Source organism: Protopterus annectens, chromosome 10.part0 (assembly GCF_019279795.1).
Source record: "Protopterus annectens isolate FY-2018-M chromosome 10.part0, PAN1.0, whole genome shotgun sequence".
Taxonomy (NCBI): domain Eukaryota; kingdom Metazoa; phylum Chordata; order Ceratodontiformes; family Protopteridae; genus Protopterus; species Protopterus annectens.
Window position 1 is genome coordinate 1094294845 of NC_056744.1, and position 23365 is coordinate 1094318209.

The 23365-nt window shown below is 45.1% G+C and overlaps 1 protein-coding gene across 5 annotated transcripts in view; it reads left to right on the forward strand.

Moving 5' to 3' along the window:
• SRSF11 (serine and arginine rich splicing factor 11) overlaps positions 1-23365 on the forward strand; it is a 1393100-nt gene that overhangs the window by 1084628 nt on the left and 285107 nt on the right. For all 5 annotated transcript variants that reach the window (XM_044085832.1, XM_044085833.1, XM_044085835.1 and 2 more), the window contains one exon: positions 7932-8027. In XM_044085832.1, coding sequence (XP_043941767.1) covers positions 7932-8027 — 96 coding nt within the window. The remainder of the gene's footprint in view (positions 1-7931; positions 8028-23365) is intronic.

Below are 23365 nucleotides of genomic sequence, written 5' to 3' on the forward strand. Positions count from 1 at the left end.
AAGTACCCAATATATTCTTAATATGCTTGCAGACTTTACATTTGCCACAACCATAGGTACCCACCAAACCTTCTTCTCTACTACAAAATTGCTTGTTTAACAACTCTTTCATATTAAGATATCTTCCATAAGAAAATCTTATGAACCCAGGGAATAAATTACCCACTGTTTCATCTAAGCATACTATACGCCATAGATCTTGCAACAAACTCATCATAATATTAGCAAAAGGAGAGTACTTAGAAACAAAAAAACAAATCTTTATCTGCATAATTAGGTTTTAAATTCTTATCAGGATACTTCTTAAACCTGCTTTTCTTTATCTCACTAGAAAGAACCTGCTAAACTGCATTATCCAGCATAGTTCCACCCTTGGCACCAATCTATTCCTACTTTCTAGAAGAAAATGCTTTTTGAATTTTTCTTCCGATGTATTCCTAGCAACCCACTTGAATTCTCCCAAAGGAAGAGAATTCAGCAGATGGGGGGTGGGGGGGGCGGGCATACTTTCAGCAAACAAAAAGTTAACTGCTGTCTGTTTTCTAAATGGTCTATGCTGTATAGTGTGATTATTCTCCAAATAAAATTCTACATCCAAAAATTGAATGGTAGTAACCCCCATGGTCATAGAAATCTGAAGTCCACGGGAATTCTCATTTAACTCCCAAAATGGTCATAGAAATCTGAAGTCCATGGGAATTCTCATTTAACTCCCAAAATACATTTCTGAAAATCTAATGGGAACATTTTTGTGGGGTTCACGGGGGGGGGGGGGGGTCATTGTTTTTTTACTGTTGTTGCTAGTCCCTTTAACATGAGGGGTGGTGATTTGAAACAACAGTTAAATACATTGGAAAGTACGTTAATCTTGAATTATGGTACACTATGTTCTAAGGAACTTAATTTAGAGGTTAACATCAGTAGTTAATTTATTGCACATTTTCTTATGCTTTAAAATATTACCTGAAGTAGTTTACTTCGTTTGGTCTTCAACCTGTGGGATACGGGTCCGTATCTGATTCGAGCTGGCAACTTTTGCTAGCATCAGAGCTCCCAAACTTCTCCCCTTACCCATAATATACCTCCACTGCCTTCCATCCACAGATCTCGTTTGCCTGTGGCCACACTCTGTATTTTGCGCATGGAGTGTAGTATTTGTGCGGGCTTCAACCCCCGCGCCCTAAAGGATAGGAAGATCTTCTTCCTCCTTCCCACTCACTTTCCTTGTCTTCGGTTTCGGTCACAGTGGCTGCTGTGGCCGCCTCTCCCTCCTCTCTTTCCTCTGGCTTCTCCTCCCTTCCAGACTGGGACTCAACCTCCTGTACCAAAGCTTGTCATAGTGGAGCAGAAGAGAGGTAGAGAGAGGGAGAGAGAGAGAGTCGAAGATGAGGAAAAGAGGAAGAGGTCCCCGGACCTCGCTTCTCCTAGTAAGACACCGTGGACCTGTGGCTCCCCTCAGCTCCGATCTCCGTGGTTCTCCCAGAGCCTGAGGAAACACGTCCAGCCTCTCGGGCCTCATGCCCCGACCCGCCAGGTCGGAGTCCGTGGCCTTGTCATGGTCCACCCGCTCCTTGTCAGATATGGATCTGGATAAGATGATGAGGTGCTTTATCCGTACACAGATCCAGATGAGGGTCTTGCCAGCCGCTCCCCTCCCTCTGGAGGGGGAGTTCGCTTCCTTTCTTTCAACCCATTTATCCTTCTCTGATCTGACCTTCGGCTTTGGAGTACTCAGATCCGAGGTTGGCTTTGGTCAGGGGGTCTGCGCCAATAGTACCTGCTTCCTCAATGCCGACAGCTGCCTGGAACATTTCGGATCCGACCAGCTCGGATACGAGCCGCTCTCAGAGCCAGAGCTTGGATGTTGGATCCGATGGAGTGGAACCTTTTCCATCGGCTCCGACTTTGTCGGGCCAGGTTCCCTCCCTAGGAGCTCTGTCCACCTCTGGCCCAACTCCGATTCTCGCGTTGGACCCCGGGAGACTGACCTCTTTACTGGTTTATCAGGAGGTTCACTCTCCTTCGGCATTCAATGTGGTAGAAAGAGTTTTATCCATCAGATCGAGACCCCTGACTGTCCCCTCGGACTCCTCCCAGACCCCCTCAGCTTTGTCTACGGTCCCCATCATCTTACCAGAGGAACAGCCCATGCTCGAAGAGCCCCAGACGGTTCCCCCCAAGGAACAAATGGCTTGCAAGTGCCCCCTGGAGAACCCCACTGGAGATGTGCCTCGCAAGCATACGTGCAAGAGGAGGCACTTGGACTCCCCCGAGTCCCTCACCGAGGACACTGACTTAGATGATGGAGATGGTTCCCCAGGGTCACCTCCCGAGGAGGTCTCCTTTGGAGACATCATGGAGATCCTGCTCCAGCGGGGAGGTTGGTCTGCCCCCAGACCTTCTTCTGATGAGTCTGTGTTCCTGGAGGCTTTTGGCACAGGCCCATCTACTTCCTGGGTGTCCTCTCCCTCGGATCCTTTGGTGGATTTGGTCACCTTGCTGGCATGGAAGGGAACCGGACACTATGGAACCTTTCCCTAAGCGACCTGATAAAATCCTAAGCCCCCCCCCCCCCATAGATGGACCATCTTGGAATAAGTGCTCCCCCGTGGACGCCATGGTAGTAGCAGCAGTCACTAAGAAGGAACTTGCCCAGGAGAGTTCCTCTGTCCACCCTCCTGACCGAGAGTCGCACATGATGGACCACCTAGGGAAGCGGATGTACGCTTCAGCTACCTTTTCGATTAGGGCGCTGAATTACTTGGCCCATGTCACCAGACTCCAGCACGACCTAATAAAGGAGCTGGAGGAGAACCCCCCCCAAATCCATGTTGCAGGAGGACAAGGCTTTCTTCTCAGCAAGGATGGCCACTTTAAAAGCAGTATCTAACACGTCCATGTGACTCCTCTCCCATGCTACGGAAGGAACGGCTATTGCGGCTGGGTCCGGCGCGTCCATGAGATGCAATGCATGGGTCAGGTTATGTCAATTTTCTGAACCCTTCGAGGAGTTGTTTGCCAATGCCCCTTATGACAGCCCTACACTCTTAGGTAAGACCGTCAAGGAGACATTAGTCCAGAGCGAGGAGGACAGGAAGGCACTGTCTGCTGTCGGGATCCACTTCTCTAACCCTCAAAGCTCCTTTTCCCGGAACCAGAGAGGGCAAAAGATGATGCAGTTCTGGAAGTCACAGTATTCCCGGGACACTCAGGGCTCTTCTTCCCCAGAGGCAGAGGGGGACAGAATGGACACCAGCCCAGAGGCAGAGGGCATCCACGGGTCTTCAGGTCTCGAACATTTGTCGGACAGACCTGGGCAGCAGCCTGAGGGGTTGCCCAGCTGCTCTACTCTCGAGGCAGTTGGGGACGATTGTCCTTGCACCCAGTGGCACGAGAGTCCGTAACGAACCGCTGGGTGCTTCAGATCATATCCAGTGGATACTCTATCCCATTCGTGGGTTTCCCCATATCTCCCAGACACCTCCCGGACGTACCACCCACGCAAAGGGAGGCAGCAGCACAGGAAATTTCCAAGCTGCTAGTAAAACGAGCCATCTAATCTGTCCCCCCAGATCAGTCAAGATCGGGCTTCTACTCCAGGTTCTTTTTGGTGCCAGAGAAAGCGGGAGACTTAAGGCCCATTCTAGACCGCTCTACCCTGAACCTGTCAGTTGTCAGAGAGATGTTCCAGATGGTCACATTACAGTCCATCATGCCGTATTTGCAAGAGAGCGACTGGATGTGCTCGTTAGACCTCCAAGTTGCTTACTATCACATAAAAATGCACAGAAGCTCCAGGAGGTTCCTCCGCTTCTGGCTAGGAGTCAGTCATTACCAATTTCAAGCCCTACCCTTTTTTCTCATCACAGCCCCCAAGGTGTTTATCAAAGTGATGGTGGTTGTAGCGGCTCACCTTAATCCCTCAAGGGATTAAGGTCTGTCCGTAGCTGGATGATTGGCTCCTCACTGTTCCCACCAGGCATCTGTTTTCCCAAACCAGGGATTATTTCCTGACACTTGCCCTGCGTTTGGGTATTACAGTCAACACATCCAAATCTATCCTAGATCCTGTACAGGTGATAGACTACATTGGTGCCAGGATAGATACTCTTCAGTGCAAAATATTCCTGACCTCGGAGAGAGTTGAAAACCTGAGGATGCATGTCTCCCTGATCTACCGTTCTCATCTTCCAATGGCAGAATCGGTGTTGAGGGCTCTAGACACAATGCCGGCGACCATAACTCTTCTCCCATGTGCTCGGTTACACATGAGGATTCTACAATGGACTCTAGCTGTTCAGTGGTCCCTGTTGGAACTGCCATTGACATATCCAGTTCAACTCAGTCGAGTCTGTTGGTTGTCCCCTCATATGGTGGATGAGCTCTCCGGACATTTTGGAGGGACGACCCTTTGTTCCCGCCCTGGCCCAAACCACAGTGACCACTGATGCCTCCCAGCTCAGGTGGGGAGGCATTGTTTGGGCAGAACAGTCCAAGGCCTGTGGTCCCCCATAGAGACCAGCTTGCACATAAATGTCCTAGGGATGAGGGTGGTCCTTCTAGCATTGCAGGCCCTTCATGCCTTTTTTCCTCTCGGAACGATTGCAATTCAGTCAGACAACATGTCAGTTGTCTGGTATATCAACAAACATGGAGGGACCAGATCTTACCCCCTTTGTCGTGAGACCATGAGTGTGTGGGAATGGGTGATCTCCACTGGTCACTTTCTCATCGCAATGCACATTCCGGGGCCAAGTCTGACCATTCTGATGCCTTACGAGTGGTTTCTGAATCTGTCAGTAGCGGAACAGATCTTCCGCGAATGGGGTCAACCTTGCTGCGATCTCTTCGCATCTCCTTCCAACGCAAAGTGCAGCACGTTTTTCACACTGGACTCCCTGCCGGGGGAGACCCCCAGAGACACTCTAGTTCATGCTTGGCCTCTCTGTCTTCTGTACGCTTACCCGCCTGTACCTCTCATTCCTAGGTTTCTACAGAAAGCTTGTCGACTGGGGAACAAAGTGATCCTAATTGCCCCATTCTGGCCTTTCCAGGTATGGTTTCCCTTTCTTTGGTCTCACCTTCTGGCTCCACCTTGGATCCTAGATCCCATTCAGGATTTAATTTCACACACCTCGGGGGTGCCTCATCAGAGTCTGGACAGCTTAAAGCTCACAGCTTGGCTGCTCCAGTTCCCGTGATTGCTAGGACTCCCAGACCATCCTCCTCAGTTAGATCTATTTTGGTAGCTGCTCATAAGTCTCCGACCAGGAAGGTTTATAGCAGCAAGTGGAAACGTTTTTCTTTCTGGGTCTCTCAGAGGAGTTTCGACCCTTTCACGGCTCCTATTTCTGCCATTCTTGATTTTCTAGCTGGTATTTTTCAACATGGAGCTAGTTCTTCTACTGTCAAAGTTCAGTTGGCTGCCATTTCTCATTTTCATGTGGGCGAGAATTCTGCTTTCTTAGCCTCTTCAGACTGTGTAAAGCCTTTATCAAAGGCACATTTTTGTTATACCCTCCCCCAGTCAAAGATCCTGCCCCCCCCCCCCCCCGGGGGGATCTTACTATGGTCCTTCAAGCTTTGGTCGCTCCCCCTTTCGAGCTTGCCGCGACTAGAGATCTAAATTTTTTTTCTTGGAAAACTGTCTTTCTGGTGGCTATTACCTCTGCAAGAAGGGTTTCAGAATTACAGGCCTTGTCCATCAAAATTCCGTACATGACTTTTCACAACGATAGGGTTTCCCTTCGAACCAGTCCGTCCTTTCTTCCTAAGGTGGCGTCACCAGTCAATATCAGACTATCAGTTTGCCTGTGTTTTTTTCCTAATTTTATGAACAAGATAGAATACAAACTCCACATGTTGGATGTTGTTACGATTTGATTTACACAGGACAAAAAATTTCTGTAAATCTGATCAATTGTTAGGTTCCCCAAAAAGGGTTTATAGAAGGATACAATCTCCAAGGTCACTATAGCTAGATGGATTTCTTCATTCATCCTGCAGGTTTATAAGGACAGAGGCATGTCTCCTCCAAGTCAGGTGAAAGCTCATTCCACTAGGTCCATGAATACATCTGCAGCCTTTTGGTCTAGAGTGTCTTTGGGTGATATTTACTTGGTGCTCATCTCATACATTTATTTCTCATTACAAATTGGATTTGACTTCCAGAAGGAGAGCATCCTTTGGTTCTGCGGTGCTTCAGAATATCCTTCCATGAGGGCCTCCCAGGAGGTTTAGTAGCTGGGGACTGTGTTCCACAGGTCGAAGACCAAATGAAGTAAACTACTTCAGATAAAGAAGTTATGTAATCACCATAATGTTCCATCTGAGTAGTTGTACTTCATTTGTCTTCAACCATCCCTCCCTCCTTACCCCGGACCTTGGCGCATGATCAGCCTATGGGCTGCAGTATAGGTCACAAGTAAGTCTTTCAGGTCAGGTTCTCAGTGTAAGCTCAGCAAACTCGATCTGGGGATGGAAGGCAGTGGAGGTGTATTATGGGTAAGGAGAGGAGTTTGGAGCTCAGAGGCTCAGATCCGATACGGATCCATATCCCACAGGTGGAAGACAAATGAAGTGCAACTACTCAGATGGAACGTTATGGTGAGTACATAACTTCATTTTATAATATTCAAAAGTATAATGTATGTTAAGTGTTTTGAATTGAAAATGTTCTGGTGCACTTAAAAATTATTTGGGAACAATTGATTGATTAAGTATGTAATTATATTGTTGAGGGTCACTTGGTATAAACTGAGTATGTGCATTTGGTTAGGTATCCTTGAAGGCGAAAGGCCGAAATACCAGATGTTGTTTTGGTCTATTAAATACTTGGAACACATTCTGTCTTTGCTTTATTTTACTTTTTGTGTGTTCCTGTTTACCTCACCCCTCCCATCTGTGGTTAATTTTTTGTAGAAAGGGAATAGTACCTGTTATGGCAGGCTTGTCCAGACACCACCTACAGGCTAAAAACATGGCATCTCTCATTGTCCTTCATACAGAAAATAATGAAAGACAGCATAAACTGCTCGCCATTTACTTCCCGATATCCTTATGTTCTGGTTATCAGCCCTGCTGTGTGGACATCTGAAGCTGTGTAAGGTTAACCACATGAATAAATTACATCAGTAATGAATCATTTACACAGCAGAGGTCCATATATTCATACATGCACTATTATATTGAGTGAATGCAACTGCTGTACTGTCTTCCTGCATATCTATCTGCATGTGTGATTGTAGTTTGCTTAGTTTGTTGTTATGAAGAATTGAATGTATTTTGTACGTAATGTGAGGCTAGAGTAAGATTATGGGGGGAGGGGGGAAAAAAAACGTACATCAGTTCTTAATGCATTTATGATCTTTCCCTTGCTCCTGTAGTGCGTTTCACAAAATTCTGTCAAAGCAAGGTTAGTACAGTTATTTAAGGTACTAGTTGATTCAGCAAATCATTCTGCAGGAATTAGTGGTCTTCTAGCAAGTACACTACTCCCTTTCCATCTACCTTTGGGGCTCTTAATTCAGGCTTTGTGTTTGTCATCCCACAATTCTAATTTGGTTTGGAGGCTGCAGCACAGCTCTGATGAGAAAAACCTTCAGCAGGCATAAGATTATCTCTCTATTCTTAGACCCAGTCAAGTACTGCATCTTATGTTTATGTGAGTGATGATTTTGTAAACGAAGAACACTACTACTAGTAAAAATTACCATAGCAAAAGCTGTCATTTTAAAAGGAGAGGGGCATAGCATGTTGCCTGCTGAAATGTTATTTCTATCAATCAAAAGAGCTACTGTTAAGAGAAAGTATCTCAATATATAGTTTTGCGTTGTATTTTTGTACAGTAGTTCGTTACTTTTTTAATCAGTATTTTATATTTAATGCAAAATTGTAAATAGAATAATTTTCCACTGTAAATTATTTTAAAGGGAAAAAAAGAGAGAAAGAGAAGAAAAAGAGAAGAAACGTTCAAAAACTCCACCAAAAAGTTACAGCACAGCTAGACGTTCTCGAAGTGCAAGCAGGTATTGTAACGATTTTTGTATGTTTTGGCAAAATATATATTTTTGTTTCCCAGCTGCACAAGCAAAGTTGGCACTTGTGCAGCTACCCTTCATTCTTTACTTTTCTGTGGTTTCATTAGGATTTAGCTGTTGTGTTATCTTAGCATGTGTAAAAATGAGAAGTGTGTTAGCAGCATAACATTTTTCCATAAAATGTACATTTTCATCTGAGAATGCACGTTTCCAGCCATTAATGATAATTTTCTGGTATCAAGAAAACATGCAAGAGTATTTTGGTGTATTAAATTTTCTTTCTTTAATGAAGTGTTAGGTCCTACGCTTTGTAGGCCATTATTTTTTCCCTGCCACTGTTCTGTTTTAAACAGAAACTTAGTTGCTGCCAGTAAAAGTAGTTACTGTTGAAATACCATATAAAATGTAATTCTAATCAAGATTAATGTACAGTTAGGGCAAGTAGTAAATGGTCCAAAATTACAAATTTCATATTTTTTTTTTTCTTGTTCCCATGTACCGTGACATTCCATATTCTGGAATTTCTACAGTGATTTTTTTCTAGAAAAAAGTAGCAAATTTCAGTGAGCGCATTGTGGTTGAACTGAATAGGTTGTGCTAGGTAATAGCTTTGATCTCATGCAGTTTCACAGGGTAAGCCTTAGCTGAAAACCAATGGCTTCTGCTCTGTAACACAACTACAACATATGCTTTTAGAGCATACTTTGAGAAGAATCTCCAAGGGACATTTTCTCACTTCCCTAGAGCCCACTTGTTCATGTTAATGTTCAGCATAAGGTAGTATCCTGCTTGATGGATCCCCAATTATGGGACTGTGCCAGAATCAAGCATTCGTCCAGGTAGAGGAAACTCTCCACCCCATTTTCCCTATAAAACGCAATCAAGAGCTAGACATTTTATGAAGACACTGGGAGCACTGGACAAATCCAAAGGGTTGAAGAAATGAACTGGAGGTAGCCTTCCCTGCTGCAAACCCCAAGTTTTTTCTGTGTTTTCTGGAAATGGGCATATCCGGTCTAGAGTCACAGTGAATGCAGTTAAAGGGAGCATCAGTAACAAACTTTGAAGAGTGAGCATTTTGAATTTTAAGACCTGGAAGAATTTGCTGGGGTAGAAAAGGTCTAGCTAGAATGGATCTCCATGAACCCTTTTTCCTTAGACCTTGAAAAAGTCTTGAATTAAAAGCCTTGCTTTTCCTCCCATAGCCAAGATAACCCTTTCTTTTGGCCCCTGTTAGTAGTACATCTTGAAGGGCTTCTGGTTTGAAAGCTTGTGTTGGTCTTTGGAAGTCATCCGAATGCCCTATGAGGTTGAAATGTCTAGAAATTGCAGTTTGCCATTTTTTGAAAGTATTTAGCTCCCATTTCGTCTCGAGTCCTTACCAAGAAGGACGGGCACCTTCCAACATTTTTTCTGCACACTGCATGGGAAGAAAGATCTGAATATGGTGCCAGCTAACACAAAATCTGAAGTAGGAACTTCATTTGTCAGCAACCTTTGGAATACGGATCCGATCTCGGATCCGAGCCGGCAACTTCTATCATAGCATAGATCTGAGCTCCTAGCTCCTCCCCTTACCCATAATCCCCTGCCTACCCTAACTGACCTCCGATCTAGTTTGCCGCTCTTCAAGCAACAGCTAGAGTCCAGAGCTCTTGGCATTTTTGTGAGGAAAAAAGTTTTTCTTTCTTCTTTCTGAGTGAGTGAGTGTGTGTGCATGGTAGGTTTACCCTTAACACTAAATTTGTTATTATTTTAGCTTTTCAGCTTAAATTTAATTTAATATATTTCTCCCTCCCCCGCTGGTCGTAGCGTGTGTGTCTGACTTGAGTGTTAGGGGCCTAGTGAGTGTGCTTTACTTTTAGTAATGTCGGAGGCCCCTAAAGCCATTTTTTCGAAATGCACCGAGTGTGGTCACAAGCTTTCACTGGCTGATGGCCACACTCGGAGCGTTAGGTGCCTTGGGTTTGATCACCTCTCTTCGGGTTGCGTGATTTGCGTGGCATTCAACCCCAGGGCACTCAAGGATCGAAGGTCGAAGCTAGTTCTGGCGGGCCTTTTACCCCCAGACACTGCTTCGGCCTCCGGTGCCCGTTACCGGTAGCGGTCACTCCTGCCTCCCTTCCTCCGACCGGGACTCAACCTCCCGCTTCAGCTCCGGAGGATAAAGAGTCCAGGAAAGTGAAGCGGCGGGAGAAGCACCTTAAGCGGCAGGCCGATGACTCATCGGCCCCACCCGCCAAGAGGGCTTCTCCGTCCAAGTCTTCTCGATCTCCTCCTCCTCTGATCCGATCCCCTTGTTTCTCCCCGGGACCCGAGGAGGAGGTGATCCGGTCCCCATCGAGGCAACACTCCAGGTCTGTCTCTGTGGCCTCTTCGAGGTCCACTTTTAGCATGTCTGATGCGGACATGGACCGGATGATGAGATTCATCCAGGCCCAGATGCAGATGGGAGTGCTCTTGCCTCCCCCCCCTCCCTCCGGGGGGGGGGGAGCTCAACCCCTTTTTCCACCCCTATAGCTCCTTCTCCGACCCGCATTCCGGGTTCGGAGCGCTCGGAGCAGAGCCACATTGGATCCGGGGGTAGGTCTGAGCCGACCGTGCTGGGCACGTCGGCTCCGACTGCTCCCTAAGGTTTGTTGGACCAGACCTCTCGGAGCCGTGGGCCGAGCTTCGGATCCGAGGGATTCGGTGTGCTTTCGGCTCCATCCTGGTCGGAGCACACTGGTTCTTCGGATCCGACGTTCTCTGCGCCGGGTCCGATCCCCGCTTCGAATCCGAGTGGGAGTCGGATCTTGGATCCGTCAGAGAGCGGCTCCCCCTCGGCTTTCGCTGCGGTGGAGAGGGCACTGTCGAGTGCTTCCAGGCATCCGGTCCTGGCTTCGGCTCCCTCCCGCACTCCTTCTCATCTGGTCCTGGTTCCCCTCATCCGGCCCTCGGGGCAGCCTGCCTCAGCGCCTCTAGGAGTTCCAGTGGAACAAGATACAGCCTGTGAGGACTCCTCAGACAGCCCCCCCCCCCCCGAGGAGATTCCTCACAAGGCAAAGTGCAAAAGGAGGCACATAGACTCCCCCGAGAGTCTCATCAAAGATACGGACTTGGATGAAGGGGAAGGCTCCCCTAGATCACCCCCCGAGGATGTCTCCTTTGGAGACCTCATGGAAATGCTCAAAATCAGGGGTTGGGTGGTCTGCCCCTAAGGCTTCCTCTGAGTCCGTATTCCTTGAGGCAGGACCATCTACCTCTTGGGTGTCCCCTCCACCCGACCCTCTGGTGGATCTCATATCCTCTAGCGCTTGGAAGGAACCGGACGCCGTAGAGCCGATCCCCAAGCGTCCGGACAAAATTTTGAGCCCCCCTGCAGAGAGGTCACACTGGAGCAGAGGTCCCCCTGTGGATGCCATGTTGGTGGCTGCAGCCACCAAGAAAGAGTTGGTTCAGGAGAGCCCCACGGTTCATCCTCCGAGCAAGGAGTCTTGCGCGATGGACCGTCTTGGGAAGCGGGCCTTCAGTTCAGTGACCTTCTCCATGAGGGCCTTGAACTACATGGCACACGTTATTCGGATGCAGCGGGATCTAATTAAGGAATACGCTGCTTCCCCCCCAGAGACAAGACTCCTCCCGAATGGCCACCCTCCGCTCTCTCTTTAATACCTCTATGCAGCTGTTGTCTCATGCTACGGAGGGAGCCGCTAGAGCAGGCGGAGTCGGGCTTGTCATGAGGAGACAGGCCTGGCTCCGTCACTGTGACTTCACGGAACCCTTTAAGGCGTCATTCGCGAATGCCCCTTTTGATGGTTCTGCACTGTTCGGCAAAACCGTTCCCGACACACTTGTCCAGAGCGAGAAAGACGGGAAGACCTTGTCTGCCGTCGGAGTCCGCTTCTCTGCGCCCCAGAGGTCCTTTTCCAAGAACCAAAAGGGTCAGAAGAAGATGTGGTTCCGAAAATCGCATCAATCCCAGTCTGCTCAGGACAACCAGTCCTCTCGTGGCAGAGGAGGGCAGGGAGGACGCCGCCCCAGAGGCAGAGGGGGTCCCAGGAATTTTGGATCCAGAGAACCGTTCTCTGAGAGGCCCACACAGAACCCTTGAGGGGTTACCCGACTGCTCCACTCTGGAGGCAGTCGGGGGGGGGCGTTTTTCGAGGCACCTAGCAATATGGGAGTCGATAACAACGGATTGCTGGGTGCTTCGCATTATATCCAGAGGTTACCAAATTCCCTTTATAGTAAACCCTAGAATCAGAAGCCTTCCCGACGTTCCACCTAGTCAGAGGGAGGCGGCTGCTGCAGAAATTCAGCAGCTTCTGCAAAAGAGAGCCATCCAGCCGTCCCCCCAGATCAAGTCGGATCAGGGTTTTACTCCAGGTTCTTTCTGGTGCCAAAAAAGACGGGGGACTTGAGGTCCATCCTCGACCTCTCTCTCCTAAACCTGGCGGTACCCAAAGAAAAGTTCCGAATGGTCACGTTGCAATCCGTCCTCCCCTTATTGCAGGAGGATGACTGGATGTGCTCCATAGACCTCAAGGATGCATAGTATCACATTCTAGTGGACAGGCGTTCCAGGAGGTTTCTCCGCTTCCGACTGGGAGCCAGTCACTTTCAATTCAGGGTCCTCCCCTTTGGTCTCACCTCAGCCCCCAGGGTGTTCTCCAAGGCCCTAGCGATAATAGCAGCCCACCTGAGACTCCAGGGAATTCAGGTCTTTCCAAACCTGGACGACTGGCTCCTTACGGCCCCAACAAGGCATCTACTTTGTTCATGCAGGGATTATTTCCTCAGTCTGGCTCCACTATTAGGATTAACCATCAACATGACCAAATCCTCTCTGATCCCTACACAGGTGTTGCATTTTATAGGGGCGAGACTGGATTCCAGACAGATGCTTGCGTTCTTGACTCCAGATCGGCTTCACAACCTGATGTTGCACGTGCAGGCCATCCTTCAACTGCAAACTCCTTCGGCGGAATTGATCCTGAGGGCCCTAGGATCTATGGCGGCTGCAATCCCTCTGCTGCCATTGGCCCGGTTGAACATGAGGGTTCTGCAGTGGACCCTCCAGGTACAATGGTCCCTGTCTCGCAACCCCCTGTCTCACCCCATTTCCTTAAGCAAGGTTTGCAGAAGATCGCTCCTGTGGTGGCTCCAGTCTCCCAATCTCCACACAGGACGTCCCTTCTCACTACCTCCGCCAGTCGACACAGTGACCACGGACGCTTCTCGCCTGAGGTGGGGGGGCATTTTTCAGGCAGGACAGTCCAAGGCAAGTGGAACGACGTAGAGACCTCTTTGCATATCAACGTCCTAGAGATGAGGGCGGTGCTTTTGACGTTGCAGGCACTACACAACTCTCTTCCGGTAGGGACGATTGCAGTACAGACAGACAACATGTCAGTCGTCTGGTACATCAACAAACAGGGGGGAACCAGATCTTACCCCCTTTGCCACGAGGCCATGAGAGTGTGGGAATGGGCGATTTCCACCAACCGCACATTCCGGGACGGTCCAACGTTCTAGCGGACAGGCTGTCGTACTATCCTGACTCCTTACGAATGGTCTCTCAACCATCGAGTTGCAGAGCAAGTATTTGCCCGATTTTTGCCTCTCCTTCAAACACCAAATGCAACGATTACTTCGCTCTGATTCTCCCCTCCGGGGGAGTCCCCGAGAGACTCTCTAGTTCATGCTTGGCCTCCCGGTCTGCTTTATGCTTACTCTCCTCTTCCCCTGATGTTGAAATTATTACAGAAAGCCAGGCAGCTGGGGAGCAAGATGATCCTCATTGCCCCATTCTGGCCTCGTCAGATGTGGTTCCCTTACCTATGGTCTCACCTAGTGTATCCACCATGGATTCTGGATCCCATTCCGGATCTCATTTCTCACCCTCTTGATCTTCCAACTGCAAACCTGGTCAACCTCAAGCTGACTGCTTGGTTGCTCCAGTTCCACTCCTCATAAGGACTCCCGGGATCTCATCACCTGTCAAAGCCATTCTTGTAGCAGCTCACAAGCCTTCCACCAGGAAGGTTTATCGAAGTAAGTGGAAACGCTTCACCATTTGGGCAGAACACCATTGTTTAGACCCTTTTGCTGCCCCAATAGCGTTGGTTCTAGATTTTCTAACCTCTCTCTTTCACCAGGGGGCTAGTTCTTCCACAGTCAAGGTACAACTGGCAGCAATCTCATACTATCACGTGGGGCAAGAGTCTGGCCCTCTTATCACTTCCAAACTGTGTAAGACCTTCCTCAAAGGTACCTTCCTCCTTAGGCCTCCAGTCAAAGAGGTGGTACCTCCATGGGATTTATCCTTAGTCTTGCAGGCCTTGACTGGTCCCCCATTCGAACCGGCGGCCACGTTTGATCTCAAATGTGTCTCTCGGAAGACGGCCTTTTTGGTGGCCATAACTTCAGCCAAAAGAGTGTCGGAATTGCAAGCTCTTAGTGTCATACCACCATATCTGGTCTTTCACCCGGATAGGGTTTACCTCAGGATCAATCCGTCCTTTCTACCTAAGGTATCTTCAGAAGCGAACATCAATCAATCTATCAATCTTCTAGTGTTTTTCCCCAACTTTCATAACAAAGGAAGAGTACAAGCTACATTCCTTAGACATACACAGACAGCTACGTTTTTATATCCATAGAACTGCTGATCATAGGCAATCCGATCAATTGTTTATCTCCTTTGCCAAAAGTAATTTCGGAAAGTCAGTTTCTAAAGTTTCTCTCTCTCGATGGATCTCTAGTTGTATTCTTTTAGCATATCAGAGCTCGGGAAGGCCTGCACCTCAAGGAGTCCATGCTCATTCTACTAGGGCCGTTGCCACATCTGCGGCCTTTCAAGCTAGGGTTCCACTGGATGACATTTGTTCCGCAGCCACTTGGGCTTCATCTCACACCTTTATCAGCCACTATAAAATAGATGTTGTCTCCCGAGGTAAGGCGTCTTTTGGCTCTGCGGTGCTCCGGAATATCCTTCCATGAAGGCCACCCAAGATTTAGGTAGCTGGGGACTCTGTCCCAAAGGTTGCTGACAAATGAAGTTCCTACTTCAGATTAAGAAGTTATGTACTCACCATAACGTTCCATCTGAGTAGGTATCTTCATTTGTCTGCAACCATCCCCCCCTCCTTCCCTTGACCAAAATGATTGTTCTTGTGGTTATTAGCATATGTTCCCCTTGGGACACTTTTATCTGCTGTGCTATGGGGCAAACTTGATCTGAGGTCAGTTAGGGTAGGCAGGGGATTATGGGTAAGGGGAGGAGCTAGGAGCTTGGATCTATGCTATGATAGAAGTTGCTGGCTCGGATCCGAGATCGGATCCGTATCCCAAAGGTTGCAGACAAATGAAGATACCTACTCAGATGGAACGTTATGGTGAGTACATAACTTCTTCTTATACCACCAGAGTACTGCCGTCTTTGGTGGGATGGCATTGGCCTGAGCTGTATGGGGGAGGCTAAACCTCTGGAAATTGTGCCAGCCTCTGTTTCCCTGTAGGAAGGCTATCCCAAATGTAAGTACTGCAACAGTGAATCTTTTGAACGTCTATATTTGTTGTGAGTTCATAACACAGCCATACTTCCCTCACTTGTATCTCTCAGACAGCTGTATAGATGCCTAGTAGCACCTTTTTTGTTAAACCTCATGGGGGGGTGCAGGCTTGTTTGTTATGTTACTTCTGGTGTGTGTGTGTGTGTGTGTGTGTGTGTGTGTGTGTGTGTGTGTGTGTGTGTGTCTATATATATATATATATATATATATATATATATATATATATATATATATATATATATATATTCAAATCTCCCCTTCTGGAAATTGCACCGTAAGGAGAAGTTGGAAAACATATGTGGCTGACACAACTTCAGTGTCTAGACATCTTATGCTCAAGGTTGTAGGCCCAGTGAGGTGCCTTTGTATCCCTTTGACCATACATCTCTGATTCCCAGAGCCTCTGGTGAAACATTGCTGGATGCCATCTTGACAAAGAAAATAGGCATGTGCCACTGAGCTCTAAGCACCCCATGGGGAATTTTCTTGCATTTTTGCAGTACTGTATTGCTTATCTGATTGATAGTGGTTCTGCGGAAGTTCTTGGGGAGACTTGTGAGGTCTCTCTCTTTCACCCATGGTCCAAGTCCTCCACTCAGTTTATAGTACTGAAAGCCAAACAAGTGCATGCCAGCTTACTTCAGCCAGGCAGTTCTTCAGTCCCATCCATTTTGCAGACTTCTTCCCAGCAACTTTTCCAGTTTGCTCAGGATTTCATGTCCTCCTTGAATTCCAGACAGTTAACCCTGTAAGTACAAGAGGTCTCTGTGGCCTCTTTGAGAAGAAAGGTAGAATCATCTTTGGGGGATTGAGACCCCCTGATTCTGAAGTGGAGTTGGACTGTGATAGTCAGTTTCCTTCCACTGCTCCTTGAGTCAGACACTGAAAACACCTTATCCTCTTGTCGGTTAACCAGGGTATTTTCTCTTGTGGGGAAAATGTTCCTAAGATGAATGAGAAGTTCCATTGGTATTGTAAGTGTTACTTGAATGCCCATATCAGATGCAGAGCTTTCTTGGACTTCCCATTCCCTCAGTTAGTTATGTCCTAGAAAATGTGTTTATTAAGGATTCTGTGAAGCCAGATACTCCCCAAGGAACCCTGACCATATATATGTACAGGGTTGATTCCCTTAAGCTTCATTATAAGAATCTCTTGGGTTATTCCACCAAAGGTTCTGCTTTGCCTCCATCTAGGAACCTAGTTCCCAGTGGCAGGGAGCAAGTTAGGAATAATCATTGAATCCCCAAATGACTTACCATCCTGTAGGAAGGTTTGTCCCAAATAAATAACTGGTGCCAAAATCATGAATTGAAACTAAATGCCAAAAAAAGCATTATTATATCCTTTGAGCAGTCCTCTCTCCAAGGGAGATGTTCATCTTGTTTCACTGTTGCAGTCATTACACTTGGGTTATCTTGCTGGCAGGCTACCCGCAGTCGGCCAGAATTCCAAAGTCTAGGTCCGGCGTCGGTTGCTGTCGCCTCTTCCCCAACATCAGTGCGCCAGGCGTATAAAAGATGCAGCCAGCGTCATTTTCTTCAGTCTTTCTTGCTGTGCGGTGCCCGAAGCAAAAGCAGTTCTTAAGTGCTGGTCGGCCGACTCCTGAGATTTTTGAAATCTAATTTCCGAACCGAAGTCTTCAATAAAGCTAAGTACCCCATTGGGGAAACTTTTTCTTGCTCCAGACCGATGTCAGTAAAAGTTAATTGTATTTTTTGTGGGAAGCAAATACCTCATAAGGATTTTCACTCTTTCCTTGCCTAGGCCCTGACCATGACGTTGCTAGTTGTCGGTTTTGTGCTAGAGTCAACCAACGCACTGTTAAGCATCGGTTTGATTTTACTTTACATTACTTTGGCCGAAGGTTTAACTACATAATGCCGTCGGAACAACTGACGACCGTAATTCATAAAAAATGCAAAGACAAAGAAAAGGACAGGCATCCGAGGTCCATAACCGACGAAGCCTCTTCTAGGCCAGTCGCCAGTTCTCAGTGAGGCGCTTTCGCAGCCCCTGACACCCGCTACCTCAGAGCCACAGGACCCATCCAACTCTCATATGGAGATACCTAGTCCTCTGGAAACTCTTGGTATTGGCCCTGCGGAAACTATTCCCTCAGATGGGTCCGGAGCCGCTGAGCAGACATTGGCTTGTGAGGGTGTTTTCAGACCTTCACAACTTACTATTAAGTCTACTACAGCAGCCAAGGCAAAGTCAAAAACACCATTAAAGACAAGGAAACAAGTACAGCATTCTCCTGGACAGTCATCCATGCCAAAGAAACAGATGCTTAAAATGGCCGAGGACCTAACTACTTTGATCATTGTTTCCCATCCCCCTTCTGATAAAAGGCCTAGGCAAGACACTGACTATGACTCCTCTGACCAGGTTTCTATTTCCTCCGATTCCTCTTCAGATCAGGGATATTCTCTCCCTCCCTATGAGGACTCTGATGCAGAAGAATCTATACCTTCAGCCTCTCCACCTGAGGTTTACTCTTTTGGGGAAACCTTGCACACCATGAGGGTGCATTTCCATTGGGAGAGCCAGGATTATTCAGAATCCAAGAAAAGGCTCAGAGACTTCCTTTTATTGCCTCAGCACAGGCCCATGGCTATTCCCCCTGTGCTTGATACTGTTGATGATGTTTTCTCTGTATCCAGTTTGTCTCCTGATTCTTTACCCCCTGCACCAGTCAAGCCAGACAGGTACTATAGGGTTCCCAGATTCTCATAAATTTCTATATAAAAACCCTGCTGCTGACCCAGAAACAATTTCTCAGGGTCCCAAAAGGGTTAAGGCTTCCATTGCAAAAAACCCTGTCCCCTTTGATAGGGATTCCAGAGCTCTGGATAGATGGGGGGAAAATTTACACTTCTGCTACTTTAGCTGTAAGGGCTTTAACTCATTAACCCCGAGTACCTTCTCATGGCGCCTCTGTGCTTAACACCGAGTGCGCCATGAGAAGATACTAATTGGAAGCTGTTACCCCCAAGTGCCTTCCACAAGCGTGTGCAGCTGTTTTCCAGATTTGTAACTGAGCTTAATGTAAAACACGCTGAAATGGTAACTGAATGTGTAAATTACATTATACAGTTATCATTCAGCGTGTTTTTACATTAAGCTCACATTAAAGATATTGTAGAAAATCAGGTTTAAAAGTGCTTCATAAAGCAAGTGGTGGCAGCCAATCGGATTCTTGCAATCCAAGCCACCACTTGCGTCACACCCCCACCCGACTCCGGCTCAGAAGTAGCGATTCACTTTTTGAAAAATTAATAAAATTACTTGACTGATGCTGCTTATTTCAGCAAGTGGCAATGGTGCTGTATGTCATTGTGGATCCAAGTATCACCATTGTGAAGGTTATACGGCTGTTTCTGTGGAGTGCCTGGCCACATGTTTTGGACAACAGTGTTTTTAGTGCAATTTGACCCCCATACAACATCAAATTATCCCCTTAATCAAGCAGTAATATGGCAAATTTATTTCCGTACCTGAAAATTGCAAAATTTTAGGGCAAGAGCTTGTAAAGGCTTTTACTTTTAACTTGATCTCCTAGCGTTATGACAAGCGCGAGCAGTACCAGCCTCTCCCCACCTGTATGAGTTTGACTGGTTTGGTTTCCGTGTTTACGATTCGGTGCGTGTGAAGCAATTTTGTAGGACGCTTGGAAGTTGTTGGTAAGTGCAGTTTCTTTCTGTATCTGATGTAGGACATAGATCGCAAACTCGTTATGTTTTAACCAAAAGATGGCTAAAGTGTTAGCGCTGTTAAGTGTAGAAGCTGGGAATTAGTATTATTTTTCTGAAGTAAAAGTAGTGCTTAACTGAAGTTATTTATTGAGTTTGTCACAATCTTTTCTCCCAGAGAAGAACCAGCAAAATCCTGAGCTGAAATCGAAGACAGTTGAGACGGTGATCAGGCTGTGAATGAACGCAGATAATCTAAATGCCAATGCTATGAATGTAGTCTCGTTTCTTTTTAGTAGTAATTTAGTTACTTAATCTGGACGACCTTATTAAAAGATACCATCAGTTGAATGTTCAGTGTCAGGTACTATGCAGTACATCACAATCGATTTTTTGTAATTGCTTTTTCATACTAAAGCATTTTGTGGCCAATATCAGAAAGTTTGAGTCTGGGATTTTTGAAGAGTATTTAGTTGGAAAGATGAATGAATATAAAATAAATACTTTATGATTATTTTGCATTTAAGAACATAAACCATATTGGCATGCAGGTTACTGCATTTTTAGTTCTGTAACTTGCACTGCTGAATTGCTTTTGCCCAAAGTCTGTTACTTTTTCAAGTACACCCATGTGATTTAGGCTAATGAAGTGAACTGAATGCTGAATATCTGATTTACAGAGATTTTTTTGTCCATAAGCGCACATCAGCTTTATAGGTATGACTCAAGTAAGTTTGTATCTTTTCATAATGGTCTTGCTACTTGCTACTGCTATCTCAAGGGCTTACAACTGTCATAATCATAATGCATGTCAAAGGTTTGATGCATTTTTTTGAAAGAACATTTAAATGCAACATTTTCTATTGTTCAGGCACATGGGATTGTTAAGTTAAAACACCAGTCCTTTCATTAGTCCTGTTTTTAGCTCTTACAGCTGTCCTCTGTTAAGCATAATGTCTAAAGGTGTATTATTTATATGCAATTAAAACAGGATATAACTATTATTTATAAGTATTTACAGGCACTTAAGTTTATGTTACAAGAACTTAGAGTAGACAAATGGGTCACATAGCAGAGTTATATACCAGAAAGGTTATCTAAGAATTACATAAAGACACAGCTCAGGAAAAATAGCACATATATCTCCAGGAGTAAATTATGAAAGCAAAATAATAATTTTACTAATTGTTCAGACTATGCAAGATAACATAGGAATTTATGCCTCAGGCCATAATGCTTGAATCATCTGTTTATGTTATGGTTTCCCAGAAACTGCTGGGAGAATTTTCTTATTATTTGCACATGACAAATCCTGATACAGACATCCTTCATATCATGATTTTGCCCCTCAGCCTTAGAAGAAAAGCACTGGAAATAGTACATTTATGTTACTGTGTTTCTTAACAGAAATTAAAACTACTAAAGTCAACAGCAAACAGCCATAGGCCAAAATGCTGGTTTTCATATCTACATATACAGTATATGTTTGACATAGTTTATGGATGTCACTCCCACTTTAATATCCTCTGTCTTATTATAACCCTAGGAGAGGGACAGTATATGTCGGTCACATCAGACATAAATGAATTATATGTCATTCATTTTGAATTGCTTTTTCTGCCATTCTCACATGGTTTGAATACTTGGACACCACCTATGGATGATACTCCTATACTGACCACATAACTTGCTCCATGTCCTTGCCATTGTTCCACTAAATAAAATAATCCTCAAATTGAAACCATCTTGAATGTATTTTATCACAACTGACGTCTTCTTTCCCACATATCAAAGTGAATATGGCTACCTTGTATTTCTTCTCCCCTGAACCCTTATGCCTACCCTTTGTCTAGAAAATGTATTGATGTTAACTATATCATCAACCAGCTGCATGTATGTACTGCTGACTGAATGTCAACACACATTTCTGGGATATTCCTTTGAAAAAAAAAAATTTCCAGTGAGAGATTCTCCCTGAACATTTGCACTTCATTTATTTTGTTTCAATAATATATAAGTAACTCAGATTGCAGGATTATTGTTGCACTTGCTATAGTTTGATTCAAGGAAGGGTCAACTCTCTTGAAAGCTCAAAGAACATCTCATCTCCCTGTAGCAAACCAAGAAGAATGGTCTGCAATATGGCTGTCGCTAAACCTTCTTTTGGAATAAACTCATTTAGCCGCTCAAATCCAGTAAGGGCATTTCTCATGGCTTTGTCAGTCGTGTGTGGAATTTATGTGGGAGGAAGGGCTCAGTAATATCTAAATCTTATACTATTTGACTGACTCAGGTCTTCTCCTTACTGATGATACATGTGTCTGCGTTGCATAACAACTGCATCAGGTAATATAATGAATGCCTACTCAACAGGTTATGTGCAGCAATTATCACCTGTGTCTCAGCATGCATACCTTTGCAGTAATGAAAGGAAGGTCATTATCACATTAGCAATACGTGCAGTTACGATATAGCAGTGAGTCATTATCACTTTTCCGGGAAAAGTATCAGCTGCTGTCACTGCTATTCACATAAGTAGAAGTCATTATCACCTTGATGAGTGTACAAGCCAGGTTGTGTTTTTTCTGTGGTTGGAGTCATTGCAAACAACACCGTTCATTCTTCATTAACTGCCTATCCTCCTAAACCCGATTTTTTTCTTCCTGTGTGTGTATAATATACATAATTTGTGGATGTGTATATGGCTATATATGTATGTACATAATGTACTTACACATATATACATTGTTCACATGCATATATATATATATATATATAATTTTGGTGATTGTGCGTATCTCAACATTTTCCTGAGGGGGTCATTTGGGTGAATGTTTCATTTATGGACATGTGTATAACATGTACTAATGAAGATGTTGGCAGTGGAAATAATTCATTTGTGTACCAGGGAAGTGCTTCTGCATACATGGTCAGACTGCTGATACGGTGCAACAAGTATAGGTTATCTATAGCACAGGTTTCAGTGATGGTTATTATAAGTTTTTGTTTATGTATCCAGCTTTCGAGAATAATTATTATCTGTTAACAATATGCACATACTCCACACTAACATGGATTAGTTATTTGGTTATATGGTTATGGAAATTATGATTGTTTTCATATTTTGGTAAATAACTTTGCAAGGGACCATGTCAGTGTGCCAAGTAATACTTCATTTTGAAGACAGTATTGATAGTTCCAACATGGTAAAAAAATAGTGCCTGTATGTTGTAGACATGTGCAGATATCAAAGTTTGTTTCGGACTTAGGTTATGGAAATTATGATTTTTTTATATTTTGGTAAATATCTTTTGCAAAGGAGCATCTGAATGTGCCAAGTAATACCTCATTTTGAAGATGGTATTGCTGGTTCTAACATGGTAAAAGAATTGTGCCTGTATGTTGGACACGTGCAGATATCAAAGTTTGTTTCAGACTTAGGTTATGGAAATTATGATTTTTTTTCATATTTTGGTAAATAACTTTGCAAGGGAGCATCTGAATGTTCCAAGTAATACATAATTTTGAAGACAGTATTGCTGGTTCCAACATGGTAAAAGAATTGTGCCTGTATGTTGGACACATACGCAGAAATCAAAGTTTGTTTGGAACTAGGATATGGAAATTATGATTTTTTTTTTCATATTTTAGTAAATAACTTTGCAAGGGATCATGTCAGTGTGCCAAGTAATACCTCATTTTGAAGACTGTGTTACTCCTTACAACATGGTAAAAGAACTGTGTCTGTGTACTCTACACATGTAGAGATATCACAGTTTGTTTAGTCTTGTACGATTATGAAAATTATACATTTACAATACTTTTCATTATTATGCCCATATCTTTGCAAGGGAGCATGATCACACAAATGATGCATCACTTTGAAGCTGACATTCAGATGTACAACTTCTACACTGATATGTAGGCTCTGTCTGTTACAGGTGATGAGATATTATGCTTAGTTTATCAGTTATGAAAAATAATATATGAATCATATTTCTGTGAATATCTCAAGAATGGAACATCGCACAGTAATGGTTAAGGTGTCATTTTAAAGCTGACATTCATACTAACA